This window comes from Sorex araneus, chromosome X (assembly GCF_027595985.1).
Source record: "Sorex araneus isolate mSorAra2 chromosome X, mSorAra2.pri, whole genome shotgun sequence".
Classification (NCBI taxonomy): domain Eukaryota; kingdom Metazoa; phylum Chordata; class Mammalia; order Eulipotyphla; family Soricidae; genus Sorex; species Sorex araneus.
Genome location: NC_073313.1, coordinates 278,633,436 through 278,661,005, shown reverse-complemented (window position 1 = coordinate 278,661,005; position 27,570 = coordinate 278,633,436). Strand labels below are relative to the sequence as shown.

The 27,570-nt window shown below is 49.5% G+C and overlaps 1 protein-coding gene across 1 annotated transcript in view; it reads right to left on the bottom strand.

Moving 5' to 3' along the window:
* Window positions 1-17,248: 17,248 nt before the first annotated feature.
* Window positions 17,249-27,570, bottom strand: part of MSH2 (mutS homolog 2) — a 53,997-nt gene continuing 43,675 nt past the window's right edge. Inside the window, exons 12-16 of the mRNA XM_004618597.2 lie at window positions 26,365-26,610; window positions 24,572-24,776; window positions 22,951-23,198; window positions 20,436-20,608; window positions 17,249-17,556 (exon numbers count right to left, since the gene is read on the bottom strand). Of these exons, the coding sequence (XP_004618654.2) occupies window positions 17,386-17,556; window positions 20,436-20,608; window positions 22,951-23,198; window positions 24,572-24,776; window positions 26,365-26,610 (1,043 nt within the window). The 3' untranslated portion in view covers window positions 17,249-17,385. The remainder of the gene's footprint in view (window positions 17,557-20,435; window positions 20,609-22,950; window positions 23,199-24,571; window positions 24,777-26,364; window positions 26,611-27,570) is intronic.

Here is a 27,570-nt window from a genome sequence, read left to right as displayed (position 1 = left end):
GGAGGGACGATAAAGAAGAAAAGGAAGGAGGAGATACATGCAATTACAGGAATTTTTATCAACAAAATACCTCAGCGAGCATCAGCAAAGCAGCCAGCCCAGTTTGATCAATCAGTCCAGATCTTCTTCCTCTGTAGACATGACTGGGTGGAGCTGCCCCTGGGGGGCTCTCCCTGCACTCCCCACACTCACCTAGGGCTGTGAGAACAGGCCTGGCTCCAGGCCTTTGTTTGGCTGCTTCCGCTTCCCCTTTGACAAAGCACCACTCTGTTCTGCTCTGGGTTTGGGTTGGTTGGCTGGCTGGGGGCTACCCCGGTGGTGCGGGACCTACTCCCAGCTCCTGCTCAGGAGGCCCCAGCAGGCAAGCCTGTGCCCAGCCCACTGTGCCCCGAGTGGGCCAGTGCAGCGGAGCCCAGAGCTGGTCACGGGGAGCTCAGCTCTGGAGACGCACTAACCACATCCCAAGTGCCTGGAATTATTTTTCTAAACAAAGTGTGCGGATGCTATTTATTTGGTCCATAGTATAGCTATATGGGAACCTTAGAAACACAGTGGCATCAGAAGGGTTCAGCCCGGGTCGTCAGGAGGGGCCGGGGTGGGTGAGCAAGAGGCAGCCCTTCCCCAAAGCCCTAGCCCCGACACGGTCTCTCCCAACTCCCCGTGCCTCTTCTCTCTCCATTCCATGTGCCCGTTCCTCCCTCAGGCCCAGGGCAGAGCACATGGCACCCTGTTGGACTTCCCTGGGGTCTGGACATAAGTATGGGTCAAGTTCACGTCTCTGTAATGAGGACGCACCCCCTCAGGGCCAGAGAGATATCACAGCACGTGGGGTTTTTGTCTTGCATGTGGCCGACCCAGTTCAACCCCCAGCACCACATATGGTCCCCAAGTACCACCAGGAATGACTGCTGAGCACAGAGCCAGGAGTAAGCCCTGAGCACCACTGGCTATGGTTCCCACTCCCTACTCATACGTATAAATACATAAAATGGGGGCCCCCTCTTAGCCCAAGATCACATATCTCAGGGTTCTGGGGAGGTTTATGTGGGAAGGGTCCAAACAGGTGTGTGTGTGACCCAGGAGATACACACCAAACTGTACTTCCAAAGCTGTACTCATTCCCAGAACTGCTCGATGCTACTAAGCAAAGTTTCTGACAACTGCTCCCTTCAATGCAAGACATTAGTTGTAGAATGTTCTAGAAGAGGGTGAACTAGAAAAGGAGCATTTGACTCAGCAGCTGATGGCAAAGAGACTCAACAAGGGGAAGGTGACCCAGCATGTCACAAGTCAAAGCACAGCCCAGCCCCTCGCTCAGGGCTGCCCATGTGGGTGTTCATTCACCCCACACACACACGGTGACCTCCTGCTGTGGCATGTTCTGTGCTGAGCCCTCAAGAGGGGACAGTCAGCTGATCCCTGCCCTGTGGAGCCATCCACCGTCCACGAAAGCATACATTCATTCATCCTTCCATCCCTAGACCCACCACACATGATCCCATGCATCATCCATCACCCACACACGTATACATTCATCCCTCTATCCATCAACCCATTGATACATGTGTCCATGCAGGCATGCGTCCATCCGTAAATACACACACACACACACACACACACACACGTTCATCCTTTCATCCATCCACCCATCTAACTCTCTTCCCCTCACCTATTCACCCATTCCAGGATCTGCATTGCGTGGCTTATTGAGCACTTTCTATGCACAATCCACTGGAAGCTCTTCACAGAAGCAGATATAGGAACACACACACCAGAAACAAAAATGAAATATCAAGACCAGGATATAAATAACTTGGCAGAAAGTGAAAAGTGCCATAAGGGAGGCACGGAGAAAGTGGTGGGAGATTCAACACTGCAGGGTCTCTGGCAGCGAGTGAGGGCGACTGCCAGGATTACACTCTATTTGGTACAACATCTCTCTTCTCATGGAGAAAGCAGGACATTTCCTTCCCTTTTCACACAAGGAAGAAGCAAGCCTCCAACACGAATGTTCTAACCTTGGCAATGATGTAGCTTCGCCTTTCATTCACGGTGTTCATCTCTTAGCTGTGCTGGGCCCAAATCCCTTCCAAGACTTTCACTGGACCTTCCATGAGAGAATTTGAAACCAATAAAATGAGCCAAATGAGGAGCACCAAAGCCTGCTGGCCCGGCAGACTGTCAAACGGGTGTGTGGGGCAGGTGTGTGCCCGGTAACAGCCACGGGGAAGAGTGGGGGGCGTCAGGAGGAGGATCTCTCCCCAGGGAAAGGCCCAAGCATTTCTCACAGAGGGAGGATGAGCTGACACATTCGGTCTCCCCTGAGAAACAAGGAGCCTCCCCATGGTGAACCAACAGGCCCGCACCAGCCCCTGGGCGGCGTTTGCTGCCAGACGCCGGCCAGCACGTCACAGAGAAGACTTGCCGCTGGCGCTGCTGCTTGAGGCAGAGACCAAGGGCAGCCCGGCCTTGCCCGGTGCCTCGTCTGGGTCCGGGTGAGACCTGGTGTTTCCGAGCGGCAGGAGAGCCCGCCCTGCCCACTGCCTGGGGAGAGCAGGAGACGCCTTCACATTAGTCTGGACGGACCGGACGGCGGGTGTGAGTGACACGTGAGGCAAGTAGGTGCTGGGTGGGTGTTTGCCGCCCACCCTCAGCTGAGCTCCACCCAGGCCTAGCGCAGAGACTCCGGCCAACACAGCATCAAGTGCTGGGCCAGCAGCTGGAGGCTCAGTCAGCTTGGGCGGCTACAAATAATTTCCCAGCTCTTCCCTGAGCACCTCACCACCAGCCTCAAACCCCACCCGACTGGGCTCACCGCCCAGACCTCCCCAGGGGCATCTCTGCACGTTCCTCCAGGGCACCAGGCTTCACGCAGGGGTGGGGGGGTGGGGGGACATGCATCTCCCCCTGAGCCACGTTCCCGCTCTTCTAGACTTCAATTGTTTCCCTGCTCACATCTCTGCTCCTTCTCTCTCCGTTTCCCCCTCCTCCCCTTGCCCCCAACTCCCCTCTGAGCAGCAGCTGGCCCTCCTGGGGGTCTCCCGAGGGCCCACATAGCATGTTTGACTCCCCCGAAACCCTTTCTCTTCTCCTCTGTCCCCCAAGAGCCCAGCTTCTTAAACTGTGAGTCACAATCCCACGGGCCATGTGACTTCTGGGGAGTGGTTGTTCCGCACCAGGGATGTTTGGGGGTCACTTGTGGCTTAGAGCTTGGAGGTCATTCGGTGTTTCTGGGCGTGGGTCCCCCAAGCCATATATACCTGGAGAGACCCCCCAAGTGCAGAGTCAGGACTGAACCAATTTTAGGATGCGTTTATCACCCCCAAAGAAACTTTCCGTTAGCAGTTTCTCCCCTTCTCCCTGCTCCCAGCCCCTGGCATGCTTTCCGCCAAGAAACAGTCGATTCTTTCCTTCAGGGCCAGCCTGCCTTCCTTCCCTTTATGCTCCACCCACTTTATTTTTCCAGTTACTTCTGTCTCTACACTCAGGGATCACTCCTGGTGGGGTCCAATAAATCCTGGTTAAACCAGAGTTGGCCGTGTGCAAGGCAAATGCCTTTCCCAGTATCCTACCGTCCCAGCCTCAGTTCTCTTTCAAGGAAATGAGATTTGAAGATGTTTTGGGATAGTACAGAGCGTCAGATGTTGCTGATGGACTCATTTTTTCCTGTCAACTGGTATCGTCCACAGATAATTTAGTTGGGGGTGCAAGTTTGACATTACACTGTGGGCTGTTTGTTTAGCTGTCAACATGCTAAGTGAGTAACAGCACGATTTTCTGTTCCTAACTCATTTTGCAGCTAATACTGATTTTTATCAAAGTGATCTATATTATTTTCCAAAGTCAAATTGAGCAGCCCGCGGCCTATAATGGATACAGATTCCCAGACCATCAATTTAGGGCTCGGAATCTCCCAGTACTGATTCCATCCACATCTTCATAGAACATGTTTATGCTGTTCGGTTACTCTCCAGACCGGACATTATCTCACAAAAACATGGCAGCTTCACTGTTCTACACCCTTCCCTATCCGCAGGTCGCTCTTTCCTACCATTTCTCTCAAACACTTATTTATTTAATTGACTCACTGTGAGATAGACCCTTATAAATCATGATTGGATTTCAGTCACACAGTGTTCCAACACCCGTCCCTCTACCAGTGCACATTTCTCAGCACCAGTGTCCCCGGGTTCCCTCCCATCTCTCCCACCCCCTGCTGTCTCTGTCTGTCTCAGGCTGTCTGTCTGTCTCTCTCAACCTCTCTTTTTGGGCATTGTAGTTTGCAATATTGGTACTGAAAGGTTAACAAGAATATCCCTTTACCTATTTTTAACCTTCAGGTCTTGTCCAGCGTGATCATTCCCAGATATTATTGTCATACTGGTCTCTTCTCCACCTTACCTACCCTCAGCCCCCCACACACTTGTGGTCAGTTTCAACCACTGACAAGTCCTCCTAACCCCCGTTTTCCCTGGCCATGGATATTATTTTTCTACTATATATGTATATGTATATATATATTCATATACCACAAACTAATGCAGTCATTCTGTATCTGTCCCTCTCCTTCTGACTCATTTCACTCAGCACGACACTTTCCATGTCCATCCATTTATAGACAAATTTCATGACTTCATTTTTCCTGACAGCTTCATGGTATCCCATTGTGTAGATGTGCCATAGTTTCTTTATCCATTCATCTATTCTTGGGCACTTAGGTTGTTTCCAGATTCTGGCCATCGTGAATAGTGCTGCAATGAACATATAAGTGCAGATGGTGTTTCTGCTATGTGTTTTGGGGCCCACAGGGCATATCCCCAGAAGTGGTATTGCTGGGTCAAATGAGAGCTCAATTTCTAATTTTTTGAGAAGCATCCACACTCTTTTCCAAAAGGCTGAATCAGTCGGCATTCCCACCAGCAGTGAAGGAGAGTCCCTTTCTCCCCACATCCACACCAACACCGGTTTCTTTTGTTCTTTTGGATGTGTGCCAGTCTCTGTGGTGTGAGATAATAGCTCATTGTTGTTTTGATCTGCATCTCCCTGATGACTAGTGATGAAGAGCATTTTTTCATGTGCCTTTTGGCCACTCAAATTTCTTCTTTGAGAAAGTTCCTGGTGGTATTGGATATTTTCTTCTTGTAGAATTCAACCAGTCAAGCACTAATTAATGTCTTAATTATTATAATGGGGCTTGGGAGACAGTACAGGGGTCTGTGCACTTGCCTTGCATGCTGCCGACCCGGGTCCAATCCCAGGCATCATATCAGGTCCCCTGAGTACCGTCAGGAGTGATTCCTGAGTACAGAGTCAGCAGTAAGTCCTAAGCACAGCCAGAAGTGGCCCAACCCTTCTCTTCCCAAACCCCAAGTTATGATATGGTCAGTAAAATTATAACAAAATCATTGAGTGAGATGGGCAATATATCATCATGATACTTTATTTTGTTGTGTTTGGGGGCTTTACTTTGTGGTGCTCAGGCCATACTCCTGGCTCTGCGCTCCAGGATCACTCCTGGCAGGACTCAGAGGACCACATGGGGTGCCGGGGATCGAGCCCAGATCAGTGTTTGCTGAAGCAAGCAGCTCAGCCACCAGGCTGCCTCTCCGGCTCTCCGGTCCTAGATACTCACTTTTTAAATATAGCGTTATGCTGTGCCTAGAGCCCATCTCACCCTTTCTTCCCAGTTGCTCTTTATCTTTTTTTTTTTGACAGAAGGCGGGGGGCACACCCAGCAGTGCTCAGCGGCCATGCCAGCGCTGTGCTCAGGGTCACTTTTGGCTGTGCCCTGGGAACCCTGGCCCCATTTTTAAACATCTGGTTGCATTTAGCTTTACTTATTTTTGAGTGGGAGGGATCCATACCCAGCCATGCCCAGTCAGGGCTAACTCCTAGCTCTGTGCTCAGTCACCCCTTGTGGTAGGGCTCAGCACACCCTCTGGGGTGCCAAGGGACTGACACGTAGGCCATGTGCAAAGCAAACCCCCTCCTGCCGTCGTACCGCTCCAGCCCATAGTCATTTTTAGTCTTTAACTTGCCCCCTGCATTCTCTGCACCCAGCACCTTCTGCCCCTGCAGGTGGGACATGCAAAGACCCTCCGCCCCCGCCCCCTGAAAGGACAGAGGAGAAACATCCAACCAAACTGGGTAGCCAGGCACAGGGAGGCGAGGGCTGACAATGCCCATGGCTGGCCCTCGCCCATCCCTGCCCAGCCTGCTGCCGCCGGGCCTGGCTAGGAGCCTGACCCACCGACTGCCACGGCAGCAGAGTCCGACCTGCAGTGACGCCTCTGTCTGGACTCGATGCCCCCAACTCCAGCACCATACAGACGCCCCACACGACAGCGAGGGCTCGAGAGGCCGTGGCAGCACCTTGCGCAAACACGTGCTTTTCCTTCTAGTTTCTTCATTTTTTGACTCTTGGATTTCGGGTGGGGAGACATCCCAGGGGGCACGCAAGGGCTTGGTGCTCGGGGCTGACTCCTGGGATGCGAGGTCAGGGATCAAGCCCAGGACTCCTGTATGCAACACAGTGCTCCAGCCCTTTGAGTTATCTCCCCTGCCCTACTTTATTATTATTATTGTTGTTGTTGTTATCAGTATTATTTGGTGTGGGGGGCTTACCTGCTAATGCTTGGGGTTGACTCCTGACTCTGCACTGAGGAATCATTCCTGGTGCTCAGGGGACCATATGGGATGGCAGGGACTGACCTCCCTGCTGTACTGTCACTCCAGCCCCTTGTCATTTCATTTCCTTCCCCTTGTGCTTCCCTTGGTGCTTGCTTCTGTGACAGGGCCCCACTCTGAGTTGTTATTCTCCCGAGGGGTGCAGGAATCAGCTACGGGGCGCACGCACTTGGTTGCAGAGTGCCCAAGACCACACACCTCCTCGAGGCACCAAGTCTCCCACACAGAGGAACCATAGTCAGACATGGGTGGTGCCAGGGAGCAACTGGCCAGCTTCACACTTGCAAGGCAGGTGCTTGACCACTGGGCCATCCACCGGCCGACGTTTAATTCAGATCCCCATTCCATTCTTTAAAGCACCATTATTTCCATAAAATGAGACCAACACCCAAGGACAGTAGAGACAAGGGCCAGGAGAATCACTCTGCAGTTGGCAGCCTGCCTCATGAGCCGGGGGAGAAGGCTGCTAGGGTAGAGAAGGGGTTACTAAGTCAGGATGGGAGATGTGTGCTGAAAGTAGATAAAGGACCAGCTGTGATGGTCTCTCAGTATCTACTGCAAACCGTAATGCCCAAAAGTAGAGAGAGAGTATGAGGGAATTTGTCTGCCATAGAGGTAGGGGGTGGGCTGGGTTGGGGGTGGCAGGAGGGATACTGGGAACACTGGTAGTGGGAAATGTGCACTGGTGGAGGGATGGATGTTTCATCACTGTATGACTGAAACTCAATCATGAAACCTTTGTAACTATCTCACGGTGATTCAATAAAAATAAATAAAGCACCGTTATTTTAATACTAAGTATCTGCACATATTTAAACGTGACCCAAGAAGGGCTGTCAGAATTTGGCAACTGATGAATGTCAGCAACTAGGCAGAGTCGGAAAGCAAACGGGAAAGCTGCCTTGGACACCGGGGGTCCGCTGAGCCCTGGGACCACTAGTTGCGTCCATCTGTCCATCCTTGGCAGCCCAGGAGAAGCTTCCTCCCGAGTGTCCGCCTCCACCGCAGAATTAGAAACACTTAACATCTGTAGCATACTTCCCTCTTTATTTTGCTCGACTCCTGTTACATTGCTCATTTGATATGCCAAATAATATTTAGAAAGATTAAATTTATCATGCGTGTACATCTGAGAATCCTAACTATATTTTAAACCTCAAAATGGAAAGGAAAAAGCGGTCTATTCTGGAGATGTAGCACTGGGCTTCAGACCCGAGCATAGCAACCTACTGGCCATGTGACCTGGGCAGGGGCTGGCCGGTGAGCCTGTGGCCTCCTCTCCTGCAGGCAGACAAGGCCTTGCTCTGATTTATTTAGAAAGCAGAGTCCGTTAATGACGCAGGGGAGGTGCATGACAGGCTGTGAGGTGCCAGGGACCAAACCCAGGGCCTTGGGCGTGCCACAGAAGCATCTCTGCCCTTCCAGCTCTCTCCCCGACCCAAGAAAACAGTATTTTAAGGCACCTAGGACAGTCCCGTGGCCTTCGCAGATTCAAAGTAATGCTGCAGAATCACAGCCCACCTCTGCCATGAGGCGGCAGCGGGGATGGGGCTGACCAGAGTACCACCAGCATGGCGCCTGCCTTGCACGTGGCCACCCCGTGCCCCAGCACCCCATATGGTCCTTGTCAGGAGAAATCCTGAGTGCTGAGCCGGGAGAAAGCCTGAGCACTGCCAAGTGTGGCCCCAAAACAGAACAAAACAAAGGGTTGATGTAGACGCCCAGATGGCACTGTGGCAGAGCACAGCACGCTGGCAAGAGCCCGTGAGTTCCATCCTGGCACCACCTGATGTGCTCTGACCTGGCAGTGCTGCTACTGGGAATGCTGATGCCACAGTGTAATGTGCATACCTCCAGGCACTGACACAGGCTGTGTGAGTGAAGTGTGCCATTCCCAGCCAGCACCCCAAGAACCGCACGCGCACACACAGACACACAGACACAGACACACAGACACACAGACACACAGACACAAACACACACACACACACACACACACACACACACACACACACACACACACACACACACCTGCCATGGCCCAGGCCACAAAGGGAAGCAGAGGATCCAATGTGGGAAGTCCTTTTTATGGCTGATGCTGAGCCCGGCAACGGTGAGCACTGAGGCATCGTTGGAAATCATTAGCGTGATGTCCCCATCACGATGTGAGGAGAGATCCAGCATTTCACTGGAGGAGCATGTCTGTGACTTCTGAGTCGTTGGCTGAACTGAACACGTTTGCATCGACTGCATTATATTTAACCAGACTTGATGAGGTTTTAAACTATTTCAAGATTATTCAACTCTTGGGGCTGGAGCGGTAGCACAGCGGGTAGGGCATTTGCCTTGCATGCAGCCAACCCTGGTTTGAATCCCAGCATCCCATATGGTCCCCTGAGCACTGTCAGGAGTGATTCCTGAGTGCAGAGCCAGGAGTAACTCCTGTGCCTCGCCAGGTGTGACCCAAAAAGCAAAAAAAAAAAAAAAAAAAAAAAGATTATTCAACTCCCTTAGTCATAACTGGTGTCAACAAAATTCCAGAGAATCAATGTGTTGGAGTTTGAGGCAGAATTTCCTTGCTGTTTCTGGCTGACTCAGAACACCAAAAGAATCACTGTCATTGCCCAAATGAATCACGGCCATTGCTCCTCCGTTAAGCCAAGGAATGAACTCACTACTTCTTCCAAACTTGGCTATTTCAAGGAATTTTTGACTTGTTGAGGTGAACCAAAGTCAAGAGCAAGATGGTCTTTTTCGGGGGAAGAAGCAGAGGGCTAACCCAGCAATGCTCAGGGCTCACAAGTCCTGACTCTGCACTCAGAAACTACACCTTGTGGTGCTCGAAAGACCAGGTGGGGTGCTGGAGATGGAACCTGGGTGGACTGAGCACACGGCAAACGCCCTCCCGCTGTGCTATTGGTCAGGCCCGGCAAGATGCTCTTCACTCCTCTGAGTCAGAAATAAGACCTCGTGGCAGTGAGCAACCCTCGGATCTGCCACGTCGCATGCCACTGCGGAACTCCCCGCAGCTGGATGGCAGCACTGCGTGGGCACCTGCTTGGACAGAGCTCGAGCCAAGGCAAGAGTCTGAGAATGCTGAATTTGGAGCCTGTGCATAACGTTGTCTGACGCCGAGCAACAGCGCTCCCAGGGAAGTGGCTGCCTCGGAGACCAACCAGGGGCCTCGCCTGTGCCTTCTGAGGAGACGGGCCAAAGACATCTTCCCAGGGCCACGAGCACTGTCCGCTGAGCACTGCCACCTTGCTCAGAGACACGGGAAAAACAACCACTTGGGTAAAGGCAGTAGAGTAGGAGAAAGCAAAGCCGGCGTTACCTGGTTGGATACAGCAGAGGATGTGGGGGGCGGAGACCTCCAGGCAGAGGCTCTGACAGCGGCTCCGGCACACTAACCTGGCACAGTTCTGGGGGGTCTTTACTCATAAACTGATAAACATGGTCTCATTTGTTTCAGACCATGGACTGTCTTTCCTTTGGACTTTTCTAAAAACCACTTTCATCAACAGAATCAAACTAGCAAATTGGAAGAGCCACCCAGTACTGAATCAGCAGCTCCTACCATATGCTGTGGGTAAAAACATACTTCCCCGAAAAAGCTAAATGGAGAAAGACCAAGGATAGAAGATGCATTTCATACTCAAGAAGACGCCTAACAGGATGTGCCTAGTGTGTGGAACACTGAGATTTCTGAGGGGGGAAAGATATTGTGTGTGTGTGTGTGTGTGTATATATATATATATATATATATACATATACATATATACATATGTATGTATATATATATACACACATATATATATACACGTATCTTAAAGCATCTTCAATTTTGTTTCAAACTTAACTCTTAGTATGGGAATGGAGAAAAATCAAATTACAAAGACGACTGCATCTTAGATGTATCTTGGATGGGGACTTGAAAATAGGTTATCTTCTCAGAAATGTGGTTATGCGGCCAACAAAGTTTACAATACAGGGGTGGAGGATAGGACAGCGGGGAGGGCATTTGCACATGGCTGAAAGACCCGGGTTCGATCCCCAGCATCCCATATGGCCCCCTGAGCACCACCAGGAGTAATTCTTGAGTGCAGAGCCAGGAGTAAGCCCTGAGCATCACTCAAAATCAAACTCCAAAATGTCTACAATACAATGACCATGTTCTAAACCTCAGGTGATGCTAATATAATTTCTCAAGCATTATCCAAGTTCACATCTGAGTGAAAAGGAAAAAGAAACATCACTACAAGAAAAATTTTAAATGTACCTTTTTCCCAGATCAGAAGTGAGTTTACAGCTTGCACTGCACCTACCATTCCAGAAGGAAGGAGCCACTGGGGGTCGGAGCGAGAGTGCAGCAGGGAGGGGACTTGCTTCATCAGTGGCCAACCCAGGTTTGATCCCTGGCATCCCTTATGGTCCCCCGAGTATCTCCAGGTCTAATTCCTGAATATCTGTGCGTGTGGCCCAAAAACCAATAAAAATAAAGGAGACTAGTGAAGGTGTGCCTTCCTCACTGACATACTCACAAGGAGCACAGCTTCCATCTCTCTGAAACACCGTCAACAGATTGTGATTTTTCATTTTATTTTTTGTGTTATTTTGGGGTCATACCCAGCAATGCTCAGGGCTTATTCCTGGCTCTGCACACAGGTCGGCCACATGCAAGGCAAACACCTAACCGGCTGTGCTAACATTCCAGCCCTAATTTTTTATTTTGCAAAACATCTTAGAAGTAAACACTGGGGGGGGCTGGAGGGATAGCACAGCAGGTAGGGCATTTGCCTTGCACGCAGCCGACCCGGATTCGACTCCCAGCATCCCATACGGTACCCTGAGCACCGCTAGGGGCAATTCCTGAGTGCAGAGCCAGGAGTAACCCCTGTGTATTGCTGGGTGTGACCCAAGAAGAAGAAGAAGAAAAAAGAAGTGAACACTGCGTATCTCAGAGAACTGAAAGCTGTTCATGTAACGGAGCCACTTAAATACACGTTACCTTGGAATCAACCGCTCCTGCACAATCACAACAGAAACTGATTTCCATTTTAATATGTGCTTTTGGGGAGATCACGAATCACGAAATCCCATTGATCGTCGATTTCTTGAGCAGGCTCAGTAACCTCTCCATTCGTCCTATCCCTGAGACTTTAGAAGCCTCTCTCTACTCGGCCTTCCCAATGATGCCACATTGGAGGCTCTTTCAGGGTCAGGGGAATGAGATCCAGCTTGTTACTGGCTTTAGCATATGGATACACCATGGGAAGCTTTCGAGGCTGTCCCATATGGGCAGGAAACTCTCAGTAGCTTGCTAGTTTCTCCCAGAGGGAGAAGTAGGTTATAAAATATCTTCTGGGAGCTTGCTTTTAAGTCTCTGGATGTTGGCTGTTGATGGGATTACACACACCTGGGTTCCTTTGCCAGTACCTTCATGCGTGAAGCTTGTCCGAACATGTGGAGAGGGGCCTTGAGCATGGCTGTGGCTAGGTTCTGGTGGTCTTCGGCCGCCGGGAGCTCTGCTCGGGGTGGGGAGGGAAGTGGAGCCCATCCCCTCCGAGGGGCCCCGGGGAAGACAGCCAGGTGTGCAGGCAAGACTCTGCAACGCTCTCTTCTGGGGAGATAGAAATACAAAATTCAGGGAGGTATTTTATTATAATTTAAAAAATTGCTTTTTGGGAACTGGAGTGATAGTACAGCAGGTAGGGCATTTGCCTTGCACGCAGCTGACCTGGGTTCGATCCCCAGTATTCCCTATGGTGCCCTGAACACTGGCCAGGAGTAATTCCTGAGTGCAGAGCCAGGAGTGTGCCCTAAACAACCCCCCCCAAAAAAAAAAAATTGCTTTTGAATGCTAAGTCTTTCCCTTAGAATTAAATGAGTCTGTGAACAACAAAATTCCACATTTATTTTCCTCTGTAAGTTTCCTATCTTTTGACACTTTCATTTGTTCTCACTCTGTGGTGTAAGAACATACATGTAATTGCAGTTCCGGGAACACTGGGAAGGAAGCGCCCGAATAGCCACCAGCCAGTTGATGCCTACAGACTGTAGGCTCCGGAAGCGTCTGTCAGACCTCCTGGGCGACCCCACACCCCAGACAGGCCCTCCATTTTTTTTTTTTTTTTGCTTTTTGGGTCACACCTGGCGATACACAGGGGTTACTCATGGCTCTGCACTCAGGAATTACCCCTGACGGTGCTCAGGGGACCATATGGGATGCTGGGATTTGAACTCGGATCGGCCGCGTGCAAGGCAAACGCCCTACCCACTGTGCTATCGCTTCAGCCCCCAGACAGGCCCTCCTTGAGCCCCTGTTCCTGCTCTCCTGTGTAGTCTCATCACAAATACGCCCCTGAGCGACTTTCTTCCTTCTTCCAGAGAAAACACAACTCTCCGTTGGTTATAATTTCATAATTATAATTGGTTATTGGTTATAATTTTACTTGGATGTTTTTTTAAAGTTTTGTTAATTTTATTATTATTATTTAGGCTTTTGGGCTGGAGCGATAGGACAGTGGCAGGGCGTTTGCCTTGCACGCGGCCGACCCAGGTTCGATTCCTCTGGCCTCTCAGAGAGCCTGGCAAGCTATGTGTGGCATATTCCATATGCCAAAAACAGTAACAAGAAGTCTCACAATAGAGATATTACTGGTGCCTGCTCGAGCAAATAAATGAGCAACAGGATGACAGTGATACAGTGACAGTGATTTAGGCTTTTAAATAATAATAATGATGGGTCAATGATAAATAGTAACAATGATAAATATTAACAATGCTGGGTCTCATTCCCCTGACCCTGAAAGAGCCTGCAATGCGGCACGGTTGGGAAGGACGAGTAAAGAGAGGCTGCTAAAATCTCAGGGCTAGGACGAATGGAGACGTTACTGAGACTGCTCGAGAAATTCAACGATCAATGGGATGATGATGATGATGATTTAGGCTTTTGGACCATACTGGCAGTGCTCAGAGCTTACTCCTGGCTCTGTGCTCAGAACTTACTCCCAGGCAGGGCTCAGAGTGCCAGGGACTGAATCTGGGTCTGTTCACTGCAAGGGAAGCACCTTCCCTGCTGTACTAGTCCCCCAAGCCCCTGTTTATTTAATTTTTTTTTTTTTTTTTGCTTTTTTGGGTCACACCCGGCGATGCACAGGGGTTACTCCTGGCTCATACACTCAGGAATCACTCCTGGTGATTCCCAGCCACTGTACTATCTCTCTGGCCCCTTTCCTCCCCTTTAAGGCCCAATATGCCACTGCAGACATACCAGTGTTTGCATAGCCACTCACCCTTCTTTGATGGACACCTCAGTCTTTCCAAGCTTCCAGCTGTTAGGAATAATTCTGTGAAGTTGGCTCAAGAGTACACCCTTGCTGGAAGAACTTGCATGCCTTGCCACGCACGCAGCCAACACAGGTTCCATCCCCGGCGCCCCTCAGTCCCCGGGGCCCCTCTACACCCTTGCCAATACTTGCTTACCTGACTCTTGATCTGGGGTCAGAGTGCCTCTGGTCTGGGGCAGCAGGGGGTCAGAGGCTAGGGTGTAGAAATAGAAACCCATCTTCTTGATAGTCCCCAGCGGGTGACTAGGTCACTGGGGTGACTGCGTACTCTGCACGCCTGCCTCCAGGCGCCATCTCAAGGCATCAACGGCTCGACCCAGACTCCCAAATGAATCTCAAGATGGATCAGCTCCCTAAGAAATGTCTCTGGACCCCAACCATTTACAATTTTACAATCCACAAGTGCGTGACCCCTCATGATATTCATAATAAGCAATAGTAAATAAATTATGAAGCTGGCATGCTTGAATTGAGAGAAAATTCATACTAATGGTGGTGGGAAGGTTTAATGGTGGGATTGGTGTTGAAATATTCGATGTAATCAACTAATGTGAACAACCTTATGAAAAAAATTGTCCTTTTTATTTTATTTTTGCTTTTTTGGGTCACACCTGGCGATGCACAGGGGTTACTCCTGGCTCTGCACTCAGGAATTACTCCTGGTGGTGCTCAGGGAACCATATGGGATGCTGGGAATCAAACCCGGTTCAGCCGCATGCAAGGCAAACACCCTACCCACTGTTCTATTATTGCTCAAACCCCCAAAATTATCCTTTATAATTGTGTTATCTTTGTGGAAGTTAATTTTAATAAGACTCCTAATTGGTTTTTCTAAGACTTTTATGGCAGTTCTTTATATATTCTGGATATATATCCCTTAATATGGTACCAATATATTTTCCAAGAATGGATCTATTGCTTTTACCCTCTAATTTAAAATATTTTAAACTTCAGTATCACCTGACCATATCAAACCTTATGAAGAGTATTTGTGACTTAAGAAATCATGCAGGGGGACTGGAGCGATAGCACAGTGGGGGTAGGGCGTTTGCTTTGCATGAGGCCACACCGGGTTCGAGCCCCAGCATCCCATATGGTCCTCCGAGCACTGCCTGGAATAATTCCTGAGTGCAGAGCCAGAAGTAACCCTGAGCATCCATGGGTGTGACCCAAAAAAACCAAAACAAAAAAAGAAAGAAATCATGCCAGAGGGCTCTGGAGTAACAGTCTGGGGGGGAAGGGCGCTGCCGAGTTTGTCTCCTGGCACCCTAGATGACCCCAAGTCCCGCTAAGAGTGACCCCTGAGCACAGAGTCACGAGCTGAGCACGAGGTGTGGCCCCAAACCAAAAAACATAAATAAATCATTCCTGGGGCCAGAGATAGTACAGGTGCCTGAAGCCAAGGTGGTCAGTCCCTAGCACCTGTGAGAATGAGCAGAGCTGGTGCGTTCCCGAAACCTCAGGGCGCAGGCGGTGGAGCCGCCCAGCCTGCACGGCCCTAAGCCAGAGGCGGAAAACAAAGCATGCCAAGAAACCTCTCCCGGCCTTAGAGCACTGTATGATCAGACCCTCAGCACGCCAGGGGTGACTCAGCACCAAGTACGACCCCAAGAGCAACAACCAAAAACCTTCCTTAACGCTAATGTCACAAAATTATTTTCCTACATTATCTTCCACAGAATTCTAGAACGAGGCCCTAAAAAGCTCTCATTTAGCCTTAGACAGTTAAGCTTGAGACTCACTCGAGCTGAGCCGAGGAGACAGTCAAGTGGGGAGCGCGGCCAGGCCAGGGTCGAGGGCTGGTAACCTCGACGGTCCCCTCAGCAGGGCCAGGAGTAAACACACTGCCGCTGTTTCTATACCTGGCATGAGGTGGGATTCCATCCCCAGTCAATCCCACTTACTGGCCCCTCTACTCTTAAGCCCTGACCCTTAGCCCCCAGCTCACAGACTCTCTCTCTCTGGACTAAAATAAGTATTTAAAGCTCCAAGCTCAGCACGAGTGCTGGGAAGTCAAGCTGACAGGGCAGCTACACAGGGCCCTGTGTTTTGTATGCTTTGTTTGTAAGCCACACCCGACGATGCTCAGGGGATACTCCTGGCTTTGCACTCAGGAATCACTCCTGGTAGTGCTCATCAGGGACAATATGGGATGCCAGGGATCAAACCAAGGTCAGCCGCGTGCAAGGCAAATGGCCCACCCCCTACCCACCTGGGACCCCAGATTCTGGATTTACAGGCTGATACACCCCGAGCCGGGCCGAGTCACAGCGCCGTTGGACACAGAGCCATGGCAGCAGTGTGCACAGTGGCTCACCCACTTTGGGGTGCTCTCAGCCAATCACAGAGTGACCTGGGACTCGGTGCACAGATGTTCGACCTGGCACAGACCCTCCGAGATATGCTCCTGCTCTGCCAGCTGCTCAATAACCTCCGGGTGCACCATCAACCTCAAGGAGATCAACCTGAGGCCACAGATGTCCCAGGTGCTGCCCAGAGACGCAAGCAGGTGCGTGTTTGTCAGTGTGCAGATCGTTACAACATGCCAGTGGACCAAAAACTTAGATTCGGTAGACTGGAAACACCTGTAAAGGTGATTAGAAGCCTCCCCAAAAGCCTCTGTCCCTCTCGGAGAGCCCAGCAAGCTACTGAGAGTATCCCGCCTGCACAGCAGAGCCTGTGCAAGCTACCCGTGACCTACTTGATATGCCAAAAACAGTAATAACGATGGCCCTAATTCCCCTCATCCTGAAAGAGCCCCCAGTATGCCATCGGGCTACACTAGCATGAAACAGGAACGAATGGAGACGTTACTGGCGCCTGCTCGAGCAAACTGATGAACAACGGGATGACAGTGAAACAGTGATACACCCCCACCCTGCCTGTGGCCCCAGACTCTGGATTTACATCTGATACACAGAAACCAACCTCACTCCTGCCGGCAGATGGACACCCGAGAAAAATCACTGGGAGCAGTTTCCAGGGCTAATTTTAGCTTTAAGATCCTTTAAGAGACTGCCTGCTTCCTCCTTACCATGTGGGAATAAACACATAGGGGTTCCATTACAAAGTAATACAACACCAATTACAAACCCCACAAACTACACGATTCTATTTCTGAAGCTCAACATATTGTCTGCATCTATTTGAGTATTTCTCAGTTACAACCATCACATTTCAAAATGAAGATCTTTAAAGACATAATATTCGGGTTGAGCAAAGTACTCTGAAATATTTTATTAAAACGATACCCCCAAGCACCAATTGACAGAACTATGGGAAAGGGTAAATATAAAAGAATACAAAAGCAGCAGAGACCACCAGCTCATCCACTTTCTCTTCTTTCTTCTCATGAAGTGACCTTTATCCGCTTGATGAGTTCATTCACAAAACTATTATTCTGTGCTACCACCTCAGCCTTCAGCTGTTTGAGCCTCTTCATGATGTTTTCTTCTGACATCTCAGTAAACGGCACTTGCTTCACCTTGTATAGAAACTCTTGGATAATTTTTTCACCTTGCTGGAAAACATACGAACATCTCCATTAGTCTCTACAATGCTTCCCTAAAGGTCACATTATGCGGCAATGAGTGTTTCACGACATTTTAATCCAAACACACCCCCTAATATTAAAGATCATCCTTATGAGTATACAAACATGCGCTGTATAGAATACAAAGTAGTCTCTTTAGTTGGCCATATTTCTCTTTATTCACTGCATTTCACTTGGAAAGGTGTTTACAGGGCCGAAGAGATAATGCAGTGGGTAGGATGCTGGCCTTGCACATGGTCAACCCGGGTTCGATTTCTTGCACCCCGTGTCTCCTAACCACTGGGAGGAACCCCTGAGCATCACCAGGTGTGGGCGTCCAACCAAACAGAGAAATACAAGTATTTACAGGCCCTGGGGGGTGGCTCCAGCAGCCTGAGGCCATGAGTTTGAGCCCTGGCACCTTCCCGTGTGCCAGCTCAGCTCCCGGCAGCTCCGCCGTTGGGACACCCCTCCCACCCACCTAGGGCCACAGCAGGTGAGTGACCTCAGAGCCCAGCCACACTGTGCAAACACTGCACTGAAACAACAGCCACCAGAAAAGGGGAAGGGCAGGGCTGGAGAGACAGCACAGCCGAGAGGGCGCTTGCCTTGCCCTAGGCTGACCCAGGTTCCACCCCCCACATCCCGCCAAGAGCAATTCGTGAGCGCCAAGAACCTGGAGTAAGCCCTGGGCCTGGGTGGGACTCCAAAACAAATGAATTTTCAAATACACTTTGAGCAGTTGATGACAAAAGGGCTAATTACTCTGGAAGTCCCCAAATCTGTGAACACTCATCACTGATCCACAAATGTAGGAATTTGCCCCCAAGGATGAGATACGTATGCCCCAGGTAAAGCAGTCTGGGTCTTAGAACATGGAGGCCGTCAGCCAAGCAGGCATAGCGTGACACTCCTGCAGGGTCTTTCTGATGTAGGGTGACGGGAGAGCAGCAGGGAACAGCCTTACACTCGTAAGGGTGCCCGCCGAGGAGCCTCTGGAGAGCAGCCTCTCGTCCTCCTGTACCTACTGCATGTTAATGTCACTGGTGGGCAACCCCAAGGCTTGGTCAGTACTGCACTGTCTCATTCCCAGCCTCCAACCCCCAATGGATGGAGGTCCAAAATGCACTGGACACACAACTTCATCTTTTAGAGAGAAGAGAAATTGAGGTTTTTTAATACTGTAAGGCACAGAAGCACTCAAAACTCAACACTGAGGGTGAGGAAATTGGTCTGGGTCACACCCGGCGATGCTCAGGGCTTACTCCTGGCTCTGCACTCAGGAATTACCCCTGGCGGTGCTAAGGGGACCATATGGGATGCTGGGAATTGAACCCAGGTCAGCTGTGTCCGAGGCAAACGCCCTACCTGCGTGCTATCGCTCCAGCACCTAGACAGGATTTTAAAAGAGAAATTTTTCTCTGTGAAATAACAAGGGCACTTTTTTTCAAGTAAAGAAAAAAAATCTAGATGGAATTATAAAGATTTAGTTCTCTCCTTAAGTACTAGAAAAATCTTTCAGCAAAGTCATCTGCAATTATTATTATCGAAAATAACCCAAATTCTGTTCTGACAGGGGCTGAGATCACACCCAGGAACCCAGAGCACAGAGCAGAGACGCAGGAGGGAGCATCTCCCCCCTCCCCCCCACCCCCGCGCTGACCACAAGCCACTCAGGCCCCACAGGTGACACCCACCTGTTCAAGGGCAAAGCCATATCCAGCACTGCTCGGGGGTCACTCCTGGCTGTGCACCAGGAATCACCCCTGGAGGAACCTTATGGGGTGCTGGGGACTGACACCGGGTCGGCCACTTGCAGGGCCAACACCCTCCCACTGCCCTGTCTGTCCAGCCCAGCTGTCACCTATTTGACCCGTCAGCTTTCCCCCACCCGCAGCAAAGCTCTCGAGGGAGAACAGGCCAGGAAGAAGCAGTGCTGACACCCACGGAGCCCAGAGGGGAGGGAGACGCCCTCAGTGCCAGGAAGCAGGGCCGTGCTCACCACCACCCAGGATGCCCGCCTGAACTGCTGCTGCTCCCCCGGCTACGAGACTCCTCCACGTGTTGGGTGCTGGGTGCTCCATGACTGTCACTGTTCTTGTCTTTTGGGGGAAACTGGGGTATGAGGGGGATGGATTGGGGGCCATACCAAGTGGTGCTCAGGGGCTTACTAGCAACTCCAGACAGGCTCTGTTTGAGGGACCAAGTGTGCCAGGGATCCACTGGGAGACATTTCAGAGCAGGAATCCACCCAGGGAATCTCACAGCAGGAATCCACTCAGGGACATCTCACGCCAGGGATCCACTCAGGGATGTCTCACAGAAGATCCACTCAGGGACATCTCAAAAAGGATCTGCACAGGGACATCTCACAGCAGGGATCCACTCAGGAATATCTCAGAGAGGACCCACCCAGGGACATCTCAGGCAGGGATCCAGCCAGGGACACCTCAAGCCAGGGATCCACCCAAGGACATCTCGAGCAAGGTCATCAAGCACTTTAACTCCCATTCTTCTTAGCTGAGTCCAAACAACAAGGCAAGGGGAGGCGCTAGAGCCATTTACCCTTTTGGGAGCAGCTAAACTGAGCACTGAGGAAACAGGCAAGACCACTGGATTCGTTCCGGAAGGAAGCAAAGATGTACGTGGACATCACAGCTTCCCGAATCACTGATCTCAACCGAGACCAGCTCGCCTTCCCCACACCAAGAGCTGGCACTGAAGGTGTCCTCTCTTTCCAAACGACACGGTATGCTCCACTACCCAAAGACATGTCAGGTCAAAGCCTATAGCAAACACAGGACCTCAGGCAGACCCTAGCACCTCGGAGACACTGAGCAGGGACCCTTCAGAGGCAGCTGCCACACCTCTCTCTCCAGGTAGCATCTCTTCGCTGCGGGTTCCAGGTCGTCGTACTGTGGTTCTCCGATATTCTGAAACTCCTCAAGTTCAAGGGCCTTCTGCTTGGCGCACTCTATCACATGCCTCGGGAAATTAGCGAGCTCGGCCACGTGAATCCCAAAACTCTGATCACAGACACCTAGAAAAAATTGGAGGGGAGGGCAAGGTAGGAAGAAAGCAGTTTATGTAAATGAAACATCCTCTCAGAGTTGCCAGGAAACTTAATTTTGTGTTCTTTCAAATACATTAGCCAAATAATTCAAAGTAACTCAGATAAAGGAATTTTAATTAAGCCTCCAATGTAAAGTGATCATGCCTTGGCACACAGTGCCATATTTTATCCTTGACAAATGTAGGGAAAATAAAAATAGAGGAAAAACTTAATAACTAACTTCTCAAAGGCCTAAAGATCTGAACTGGAAAAAAATTATTCAACTCAGTATCTTTGAGGTTTTCTCATTGCATAACAGAAGTAGTAAATAAATTCCTAGGGAGTGAGGGTAGAAAAATGTACTGTTAGTTGGGAGAAGTTTTTAATATCATATTATATAGCCATTTTCCAGAAATGCTGAATCCAGAAAACTGTGAGATAAATTCTGAGAAAAGTTATCTGCTTCTACATAATCTCATTCTGATTCTAGGCTACCACAAATAAATTTGAAAGAAAATTTTTTTTTATTCTATTACTAACAAATTTAGAGATCAGGTAGCTTAATTTCATAAATCATTTATAGAAAATAAACTGGTTAAAGACATTCATCCATACACTCAATATACAGATTTTCAAAAATACATATATCTGAAAAATATTTGTTTTGACATTCTAGGGCTAGATATTTCACGTCTAAGAAGAAAAAGAACTATAGAAAAGAAGCAATGGACGATACACATCCACAACGAAGAATGAACTCATTTTTATGTTCTTTGTTCTTCAGCTGCACTTTTTTTATATTTTAAACCCATTTCTATATCACACAAAACACGGCAATCTAAAAGCAAAACCTGAATTTCACGCTAAAAGTTGGCATGAACATTCATCTAAAAGTACATATAGTCTGTGTCAATAAATACAGTAGCTCAAAATGATTTCCACTGAAACGTAACAAGCTAAAAGGACCAAAAATAGCTCCTTTTATGTACAATCAATTGATGCATGAAAACAGTCATGGAAAAATCAAAAAGCCAAAAATCAGAATAATCTGAAAAAGGTATTCTGATGGCTATTAAAAATTAACAAAATGCTACATTCTTCAATCCAATCATCTTTAATGCCAACAAACAAACACTTCCATATGTGATTACAACTAACCAGAAACCCTTTAAGGATATAACAATCCTTAAAAATCCAATCAAGCGGGCTGGGCAATAGCACAGCGGGTAGGGAGTTTGCCTTGCACGCAGCTGGCCCAAGTTTGATTCCCAGCATCTCATATGGTTCCCTGAGAACCACAGGAGTAATTCCTCAGTGCAGAGCCAAGAGTAACCCCTGAGCATCACCGGGTGTGACCCAAAAAGGGAAAAAATATATATATAATTAAGGGCCGGGAACCCTAGCTTTAAGTGATCCTCTTCATATAACAATCCTTAAAAATCCAATCAAGGAAAAAAAAATCCAATCAAGGGGGAGCCGATAGCACAGCGGGTAGGGCGTTCGCCTTGCACGCAGCCGACCTTGCAACGCAGCCGACCTGGGTTCGATCCCCGGCATCCCATATGATCCCCTGAGCATCCCATTGGGTCCCCCAAGCACGCCAGGAGTAATTCCTGAGTGCAAAGCCAGGAATAACCACTGAGCATCGCTGGGTGTGACCCCCCCCCAAAAAAAATCAAGTGCTATTTGCCCAGTGGGTAGGGCTTTTTTGCCTTGCACACAACCAACCCGGGTTCCATCCATGGCATCCCATATGGTCCCCAAATACCACCAGGTGTGATTCCTGAGTGCAGAGCCAGGAGTAAGGAGTAACCCCTGAGCATCACTGGGTGTGACCCAAAAAGCAAAAAAAAAAAAAAAATCTCCAATCAAAATAGTTAGATAGTACAGCAGGTAGGGCGTTTGCCCTGCACTCGTCCGACCTAGATTCAATGCCCAGAACTCCTTATAGTCCCCCATCCCTGCCCGGAGAGATCCCTAACAAATCCTGGGCACAGCTGGGAGGAGTCCCCAAACCAGTAACACTAACAATAATACAATCAAATAAGTCTTGAAAATCTGTATTACCTAGTAACTCCTCTGACAAAGACACAGGACCTTGAAAGGCAGCACACAGCCTCCCTGGAGGAGGCTCCAAGTGCAGACCCTCCCTCCCGGGGCTGTGACAGCATGCGGATTCCATCACTGGCCACAGAAATACAAATAACGCACTATACGCCTGGCTCCATGCTGGCCTGGTAAAATACCCTGTAAACCCCAGTGACCCGCGGGCACGGGAGCAAGCGCATGGGTGGGGCGGCGGGGCGGGGCAGGCCCGAGGTCACACCCACCTTTCTTCACCTGGTACAGCATGATCAGCGTCTCCTCGGAGGTGAGTGCCGTGACGTGGAGGTTGCTCACCGTGGGCACCTGGCTGGCCAAGGCCGTGAGCTCATGGAAGTGGGTCGCGAACATGCAGAATGCGCCGATCTTGGTCGCGATGTACTCGGAGATGGCCCAGGCAAGCCCGAATCCATCGTAGGTCGAGGTTCCCCTTCCCAACTCGTCTATGATTATCAGAGAGTCTTTGGTTGCAGACCTGAAAAAAGACGGCATGAGCAATTCTCCCACAACACGGCAGGCAGCGAGGCTAAAGCCATAGCCAAGGGATCAAATACCCCAGAGTGAAGAGATCAGAGAAGAGGTGCCACAGCACAGACAGGTCATCTTCATATACAAGACTCAACCAGGTAAAAACAAAATACAAAAAACAAACAAACAAACAAAAAAAAAACAGTGAAAAAAGACACATGAATATCAACAATCGACGAAAGAGGAAAACACTGAACTATTATTTCTGAAAGTACCCATCTCAGGCCAGGGAGATGGCTCAGAGGCACAAGCTTCTCATGTGGGAACCCAGGGTTCAAACCCTGGCCACACACAGTCCTCTGAAAACTAACTTACTAACCTCACCAGTAGTCATGAAAGAATTTCCAAGTAAAGCAGCTAATAGTCATTTCTAGCCAAGTGAATTGAGGAGAAAACCTTGGGGTTTGGGAGGCGGATGTTTTAGGGCCACATTCAGCGATGCTCAGGGTTTACTCCTGGCTCTGTGCTCGGGGACCACTCTTGGCAGGCTCCAGGGACCAGATACGGTACCAAGATCGGGTTGGCAGCATGCAAGGGCCCTGCCCACTGTCCTACTGCTCTGCCCTGAATCAGTCAAAAATTTAAAAAAATATCTCCCAAGTGAGGCTAGGACAAGGTGTAAGGAAAGGACACTTGTGCCGCTGCTGGACAGGCCCGGGGCGCATCCTCCTCTCAGCTTTAGCCACATATGAAAAGGGGGCTTTCAATTCTTTGTTTAAGCAAACCTGCTTTAGGGTGGACGGAGTAGAGGTTAGCAACAAGCAAAGCAAGTCTTTATCTTACTGCTCGTCTATTTCTTTTCCTGTCAATTCCCACGAACAACTTTTATTTCTTTGCTCTTTTACTCTTTTAAGCTAGGAATATTAACTTGACTATTATACAGAATTTTTTTTTTTTGCTTTTTGGGTCACACCCAGCAATGCACACGGGTCACTCCTGGCTCATGCACTCAGGAATCACCCCTGGCAGTGCTCAGGGGACCATATGGGATGCTGGGATTTGAACCCGGGTCAGCCGCGTGCAAGGCAAACACCCTACCCGCTGTGCTATCACTCCAGCCCCCCAGAAAATTATTTTTATGACTCCCCGTACACCCCAGTTACATAATGTACACCAAGGATCCGCTGTATTTAAAAGTAGTTTTAAAGTCAAAAGATTTTGGTAACAGTAAAAAACAAGGGGCTGGAGACGTAGCACGGGGAATAAGGTATTCGCCTCGCCTCGCACGCTCTTAGGAAAACTATGAAACATTAGTCCAAGGGGTGTGTCCAAGGACGGACATTCGTGTCCATTCTCAAGAGATGGACTCTCAAGCCTCACCTGAGAATGGAAGCAGTCTCCAGCATTTCAGCCATGAAGGTGGACACTCCTTTGAGCTGACTGTCACCAGCCCCCACCCGGGCCAGGATGCAGTCCACGATGGACACCTCTGCGAAGGCACAAGGCACAAAACATCCAATCTGGGCCATGAGCACGATCAGCCCGGTCTGCCGAATATATGTGGACTTGCCTCCCATGTTGGGGCCTGCAAAAAGAGACGGCGCCAAAGGGCAAATTAGTCTTATCTCCTAGCCTCCACTCTGCAGTGAAGACCGGGGTCACCAGGCATGGCAGATGCAGCACAGCTACCTCTCACGCTGCCCCTGGGCAAAGCCCCTTTTCTACTCTGACAATCTACGGTGGGTCCTGCAGGAGGGCACCTTCCCTCCCACTTAACCTTGACCCAAGCTCAGAGCCGCTGCACTGACTTCACGCCCCCCCAAAAGCAGCAAAGACCATGCCCAGGAGCCCCGAGGGAGCGCCCCTACTCTGGGGTCAGCGGCAGCCACTGTCAGGGCTCGTGTCTGCCAAGGACTCGGAAACCCGGCCGGGCAACAGAGCAGAAACATCCTTTGTTCCCTAAATACACTGCTCAGAGACTCCTCCCCGCCCCCAACTTGTCTTTTCTTTTTTTTTTTTACTTCATCAACTCATAATTTAATATTCATAAATAAGAAACATAAAGAACAGCTTAACAAGTCCCCTAAACTAGTATTTAACTACACACATCATAAAACTTTACGTCCTTCAAGTCTCTTTCCTTTTTCACACATTGTTATAACTTTAATGTTTACTAATAAAGTGTCACCACAAATGCATTAAATTTTATTTAAATGAAAGCACAAAATATTTTATGTAAATTTCTCTAATATCCTTATACTCATCTGTCTTGACTACAGTGGTTTCATATACTTTGGCACAGTATTACACTTCATGGATGTAGAAACAGTTTATTTTTGCAACTGATATATATTTATTTAAGCTATAGTGTTGTCATTTCAAAATAGATACACGACAATTTACTGTATACCTTATGTAGTGTTATAATACCTCAAACATTAGGCGGAAAACTGAAAATGCTTAGATCACCACCAATTTTTGTTTTCTTGAACTTGCTTAAGATCTCTCAAAAAGTAAAAAATAAATAAATAAATAGATAAATAAATAAATATCTCTCAAAACACTTTAGATGCATCCACACCCTCTGCTCTACTTTAATGCCACTCGGCCCCCAGCCGGGCCTCAGGGAGCCCCAAGCGGCCAGCCCGAAGCTGTTCCAGCCGGAAGTCAGAGCCCCGTGGCCCGAAGGTCTGCCTCCAGGTGAGTTATGCGGGTTAAGAAGTATTTTATTTTTAAGTGCACTGAACTGAAACAGACATTCACATGAGTACTGGAGCTTCTCCCAAGGTTCTCTCCGTTCTAAATTGCCCTCTAAGTTGGGCCAGAGGGACTGTATAGCAGATGGACGCTGGCCTTGAACCAAGCCAGGTTCCATCCCCAGCATTCCCCATGGTCCTCCAAGTGATCACTGAGTGCAGAGCCAGGGGTAAGCCCTGGGTACTGCGGGTATGGCCAAAAAAGCCAAAGAAATAAACAAACACAACAATACCCCTCTGACCGGAGGAATGTGAGCACACAGTACAAACTCAGAATGAGTAACATATTCTCTTTCCAACAGCAAAGCTGAGGACTCTCTGCGTTAATCCTAGACCTCCTCTTTGATACACATTTTTTTTATTTATACATATAAAATATGACTGCAAATCCCTGGGAGCCAGGGTTTGCTTTTTCACCTGTGATGATGTGGAACGTCTGTTTCTCTTTGTCAAACTCAACGTCATTAGGAATGAAGGCGACGTCATCTTGCACTTCAACACAAGCGTGTCTGGACGCTTTCAGTGTCACCCTGCCCTGTCCCTTCTCCAAAATCATGGGCCGGACGTAGGGGACGGGCGCTCCATTAGACACGTGGGCGAAGCTGACAACTGCATCGAGCTGTGCCAGCACGTCATTGAAGATCTGCATTGGTTCCACATAGCCTGACCGAGACAAAGGGAATCACGCCAACAGTGAAGCCTGGCTCCAGACGGGTTTGCTTTTAGAAAATCAGCAGAACTTTGCTCTGAACACCTGGAACTCCTGAGGTTAGCGGCCCCTGAACAAGATTTCTTCAAAACTACAAAGCACAGGGTGTTGGGGGGTGGGGGCAGTACAGGAGTAAGGAGTGTGCTGGGCAAACAGCCAACCCGGGCTTGCCCCCAGCACTGCCAACAGTGCTCCCTGAGCACAGAGCCCGGTGTGAGCCCTGAGCACTGTCGGCTGCAGCCCCCCCACTCCCTAGTAAAGGGTGGTGCATGTACACAGCTTTAAACCTGACAGAGGGCAAACTGTCTCATACTACATGTTTCCTAATTGTCCTAATAGTGTCCACAGTTATTACCATCTCCAGCCCCTCTTAATCCGACTGTCCTCTTTAAGTTCCTCTTTGAATCTAGAAGATTCTGCTTATCCCATTTTTTGCTACCACAATCCAACATTTTTTAAAGAATTCAGGGCTTGGGGCTGGAGGGAGAGTGCAGTAGGAGGGCGTCTGCCTTACACATGCCAACCCGGGTTCGATCCCCGGCATCCCATATAGTCCCCCAGCACCGCCAGGAGTGATTCCTGAGTGCAGAGCCAGGGGTAACCCCCGAGCGTGGCCATGGTGTTGCTCAGAGGAACCACATGGTGATAGTATAAAACCTGGGTCACCCTTCTGCAAAGCATGCTCCAGCCTCAACTTAGAGAGTTTCGTCAGACACCACACAGGTGGGAACCAGAGAGGAAGGGGTGAAAGCACTCGCCATGCCCCAGCTGACCCCAGCTCGGTCCCTGGCACCACAGATGGTTCCCAAGCACCTGAGAGTGGCCCAACCCTTCCCCTGGGGGGGCGGGGAACAACACAAAAACACTAAAATGCAAACAGACACTGCCCAGGTAACAGTGGGTCACACCCTAGA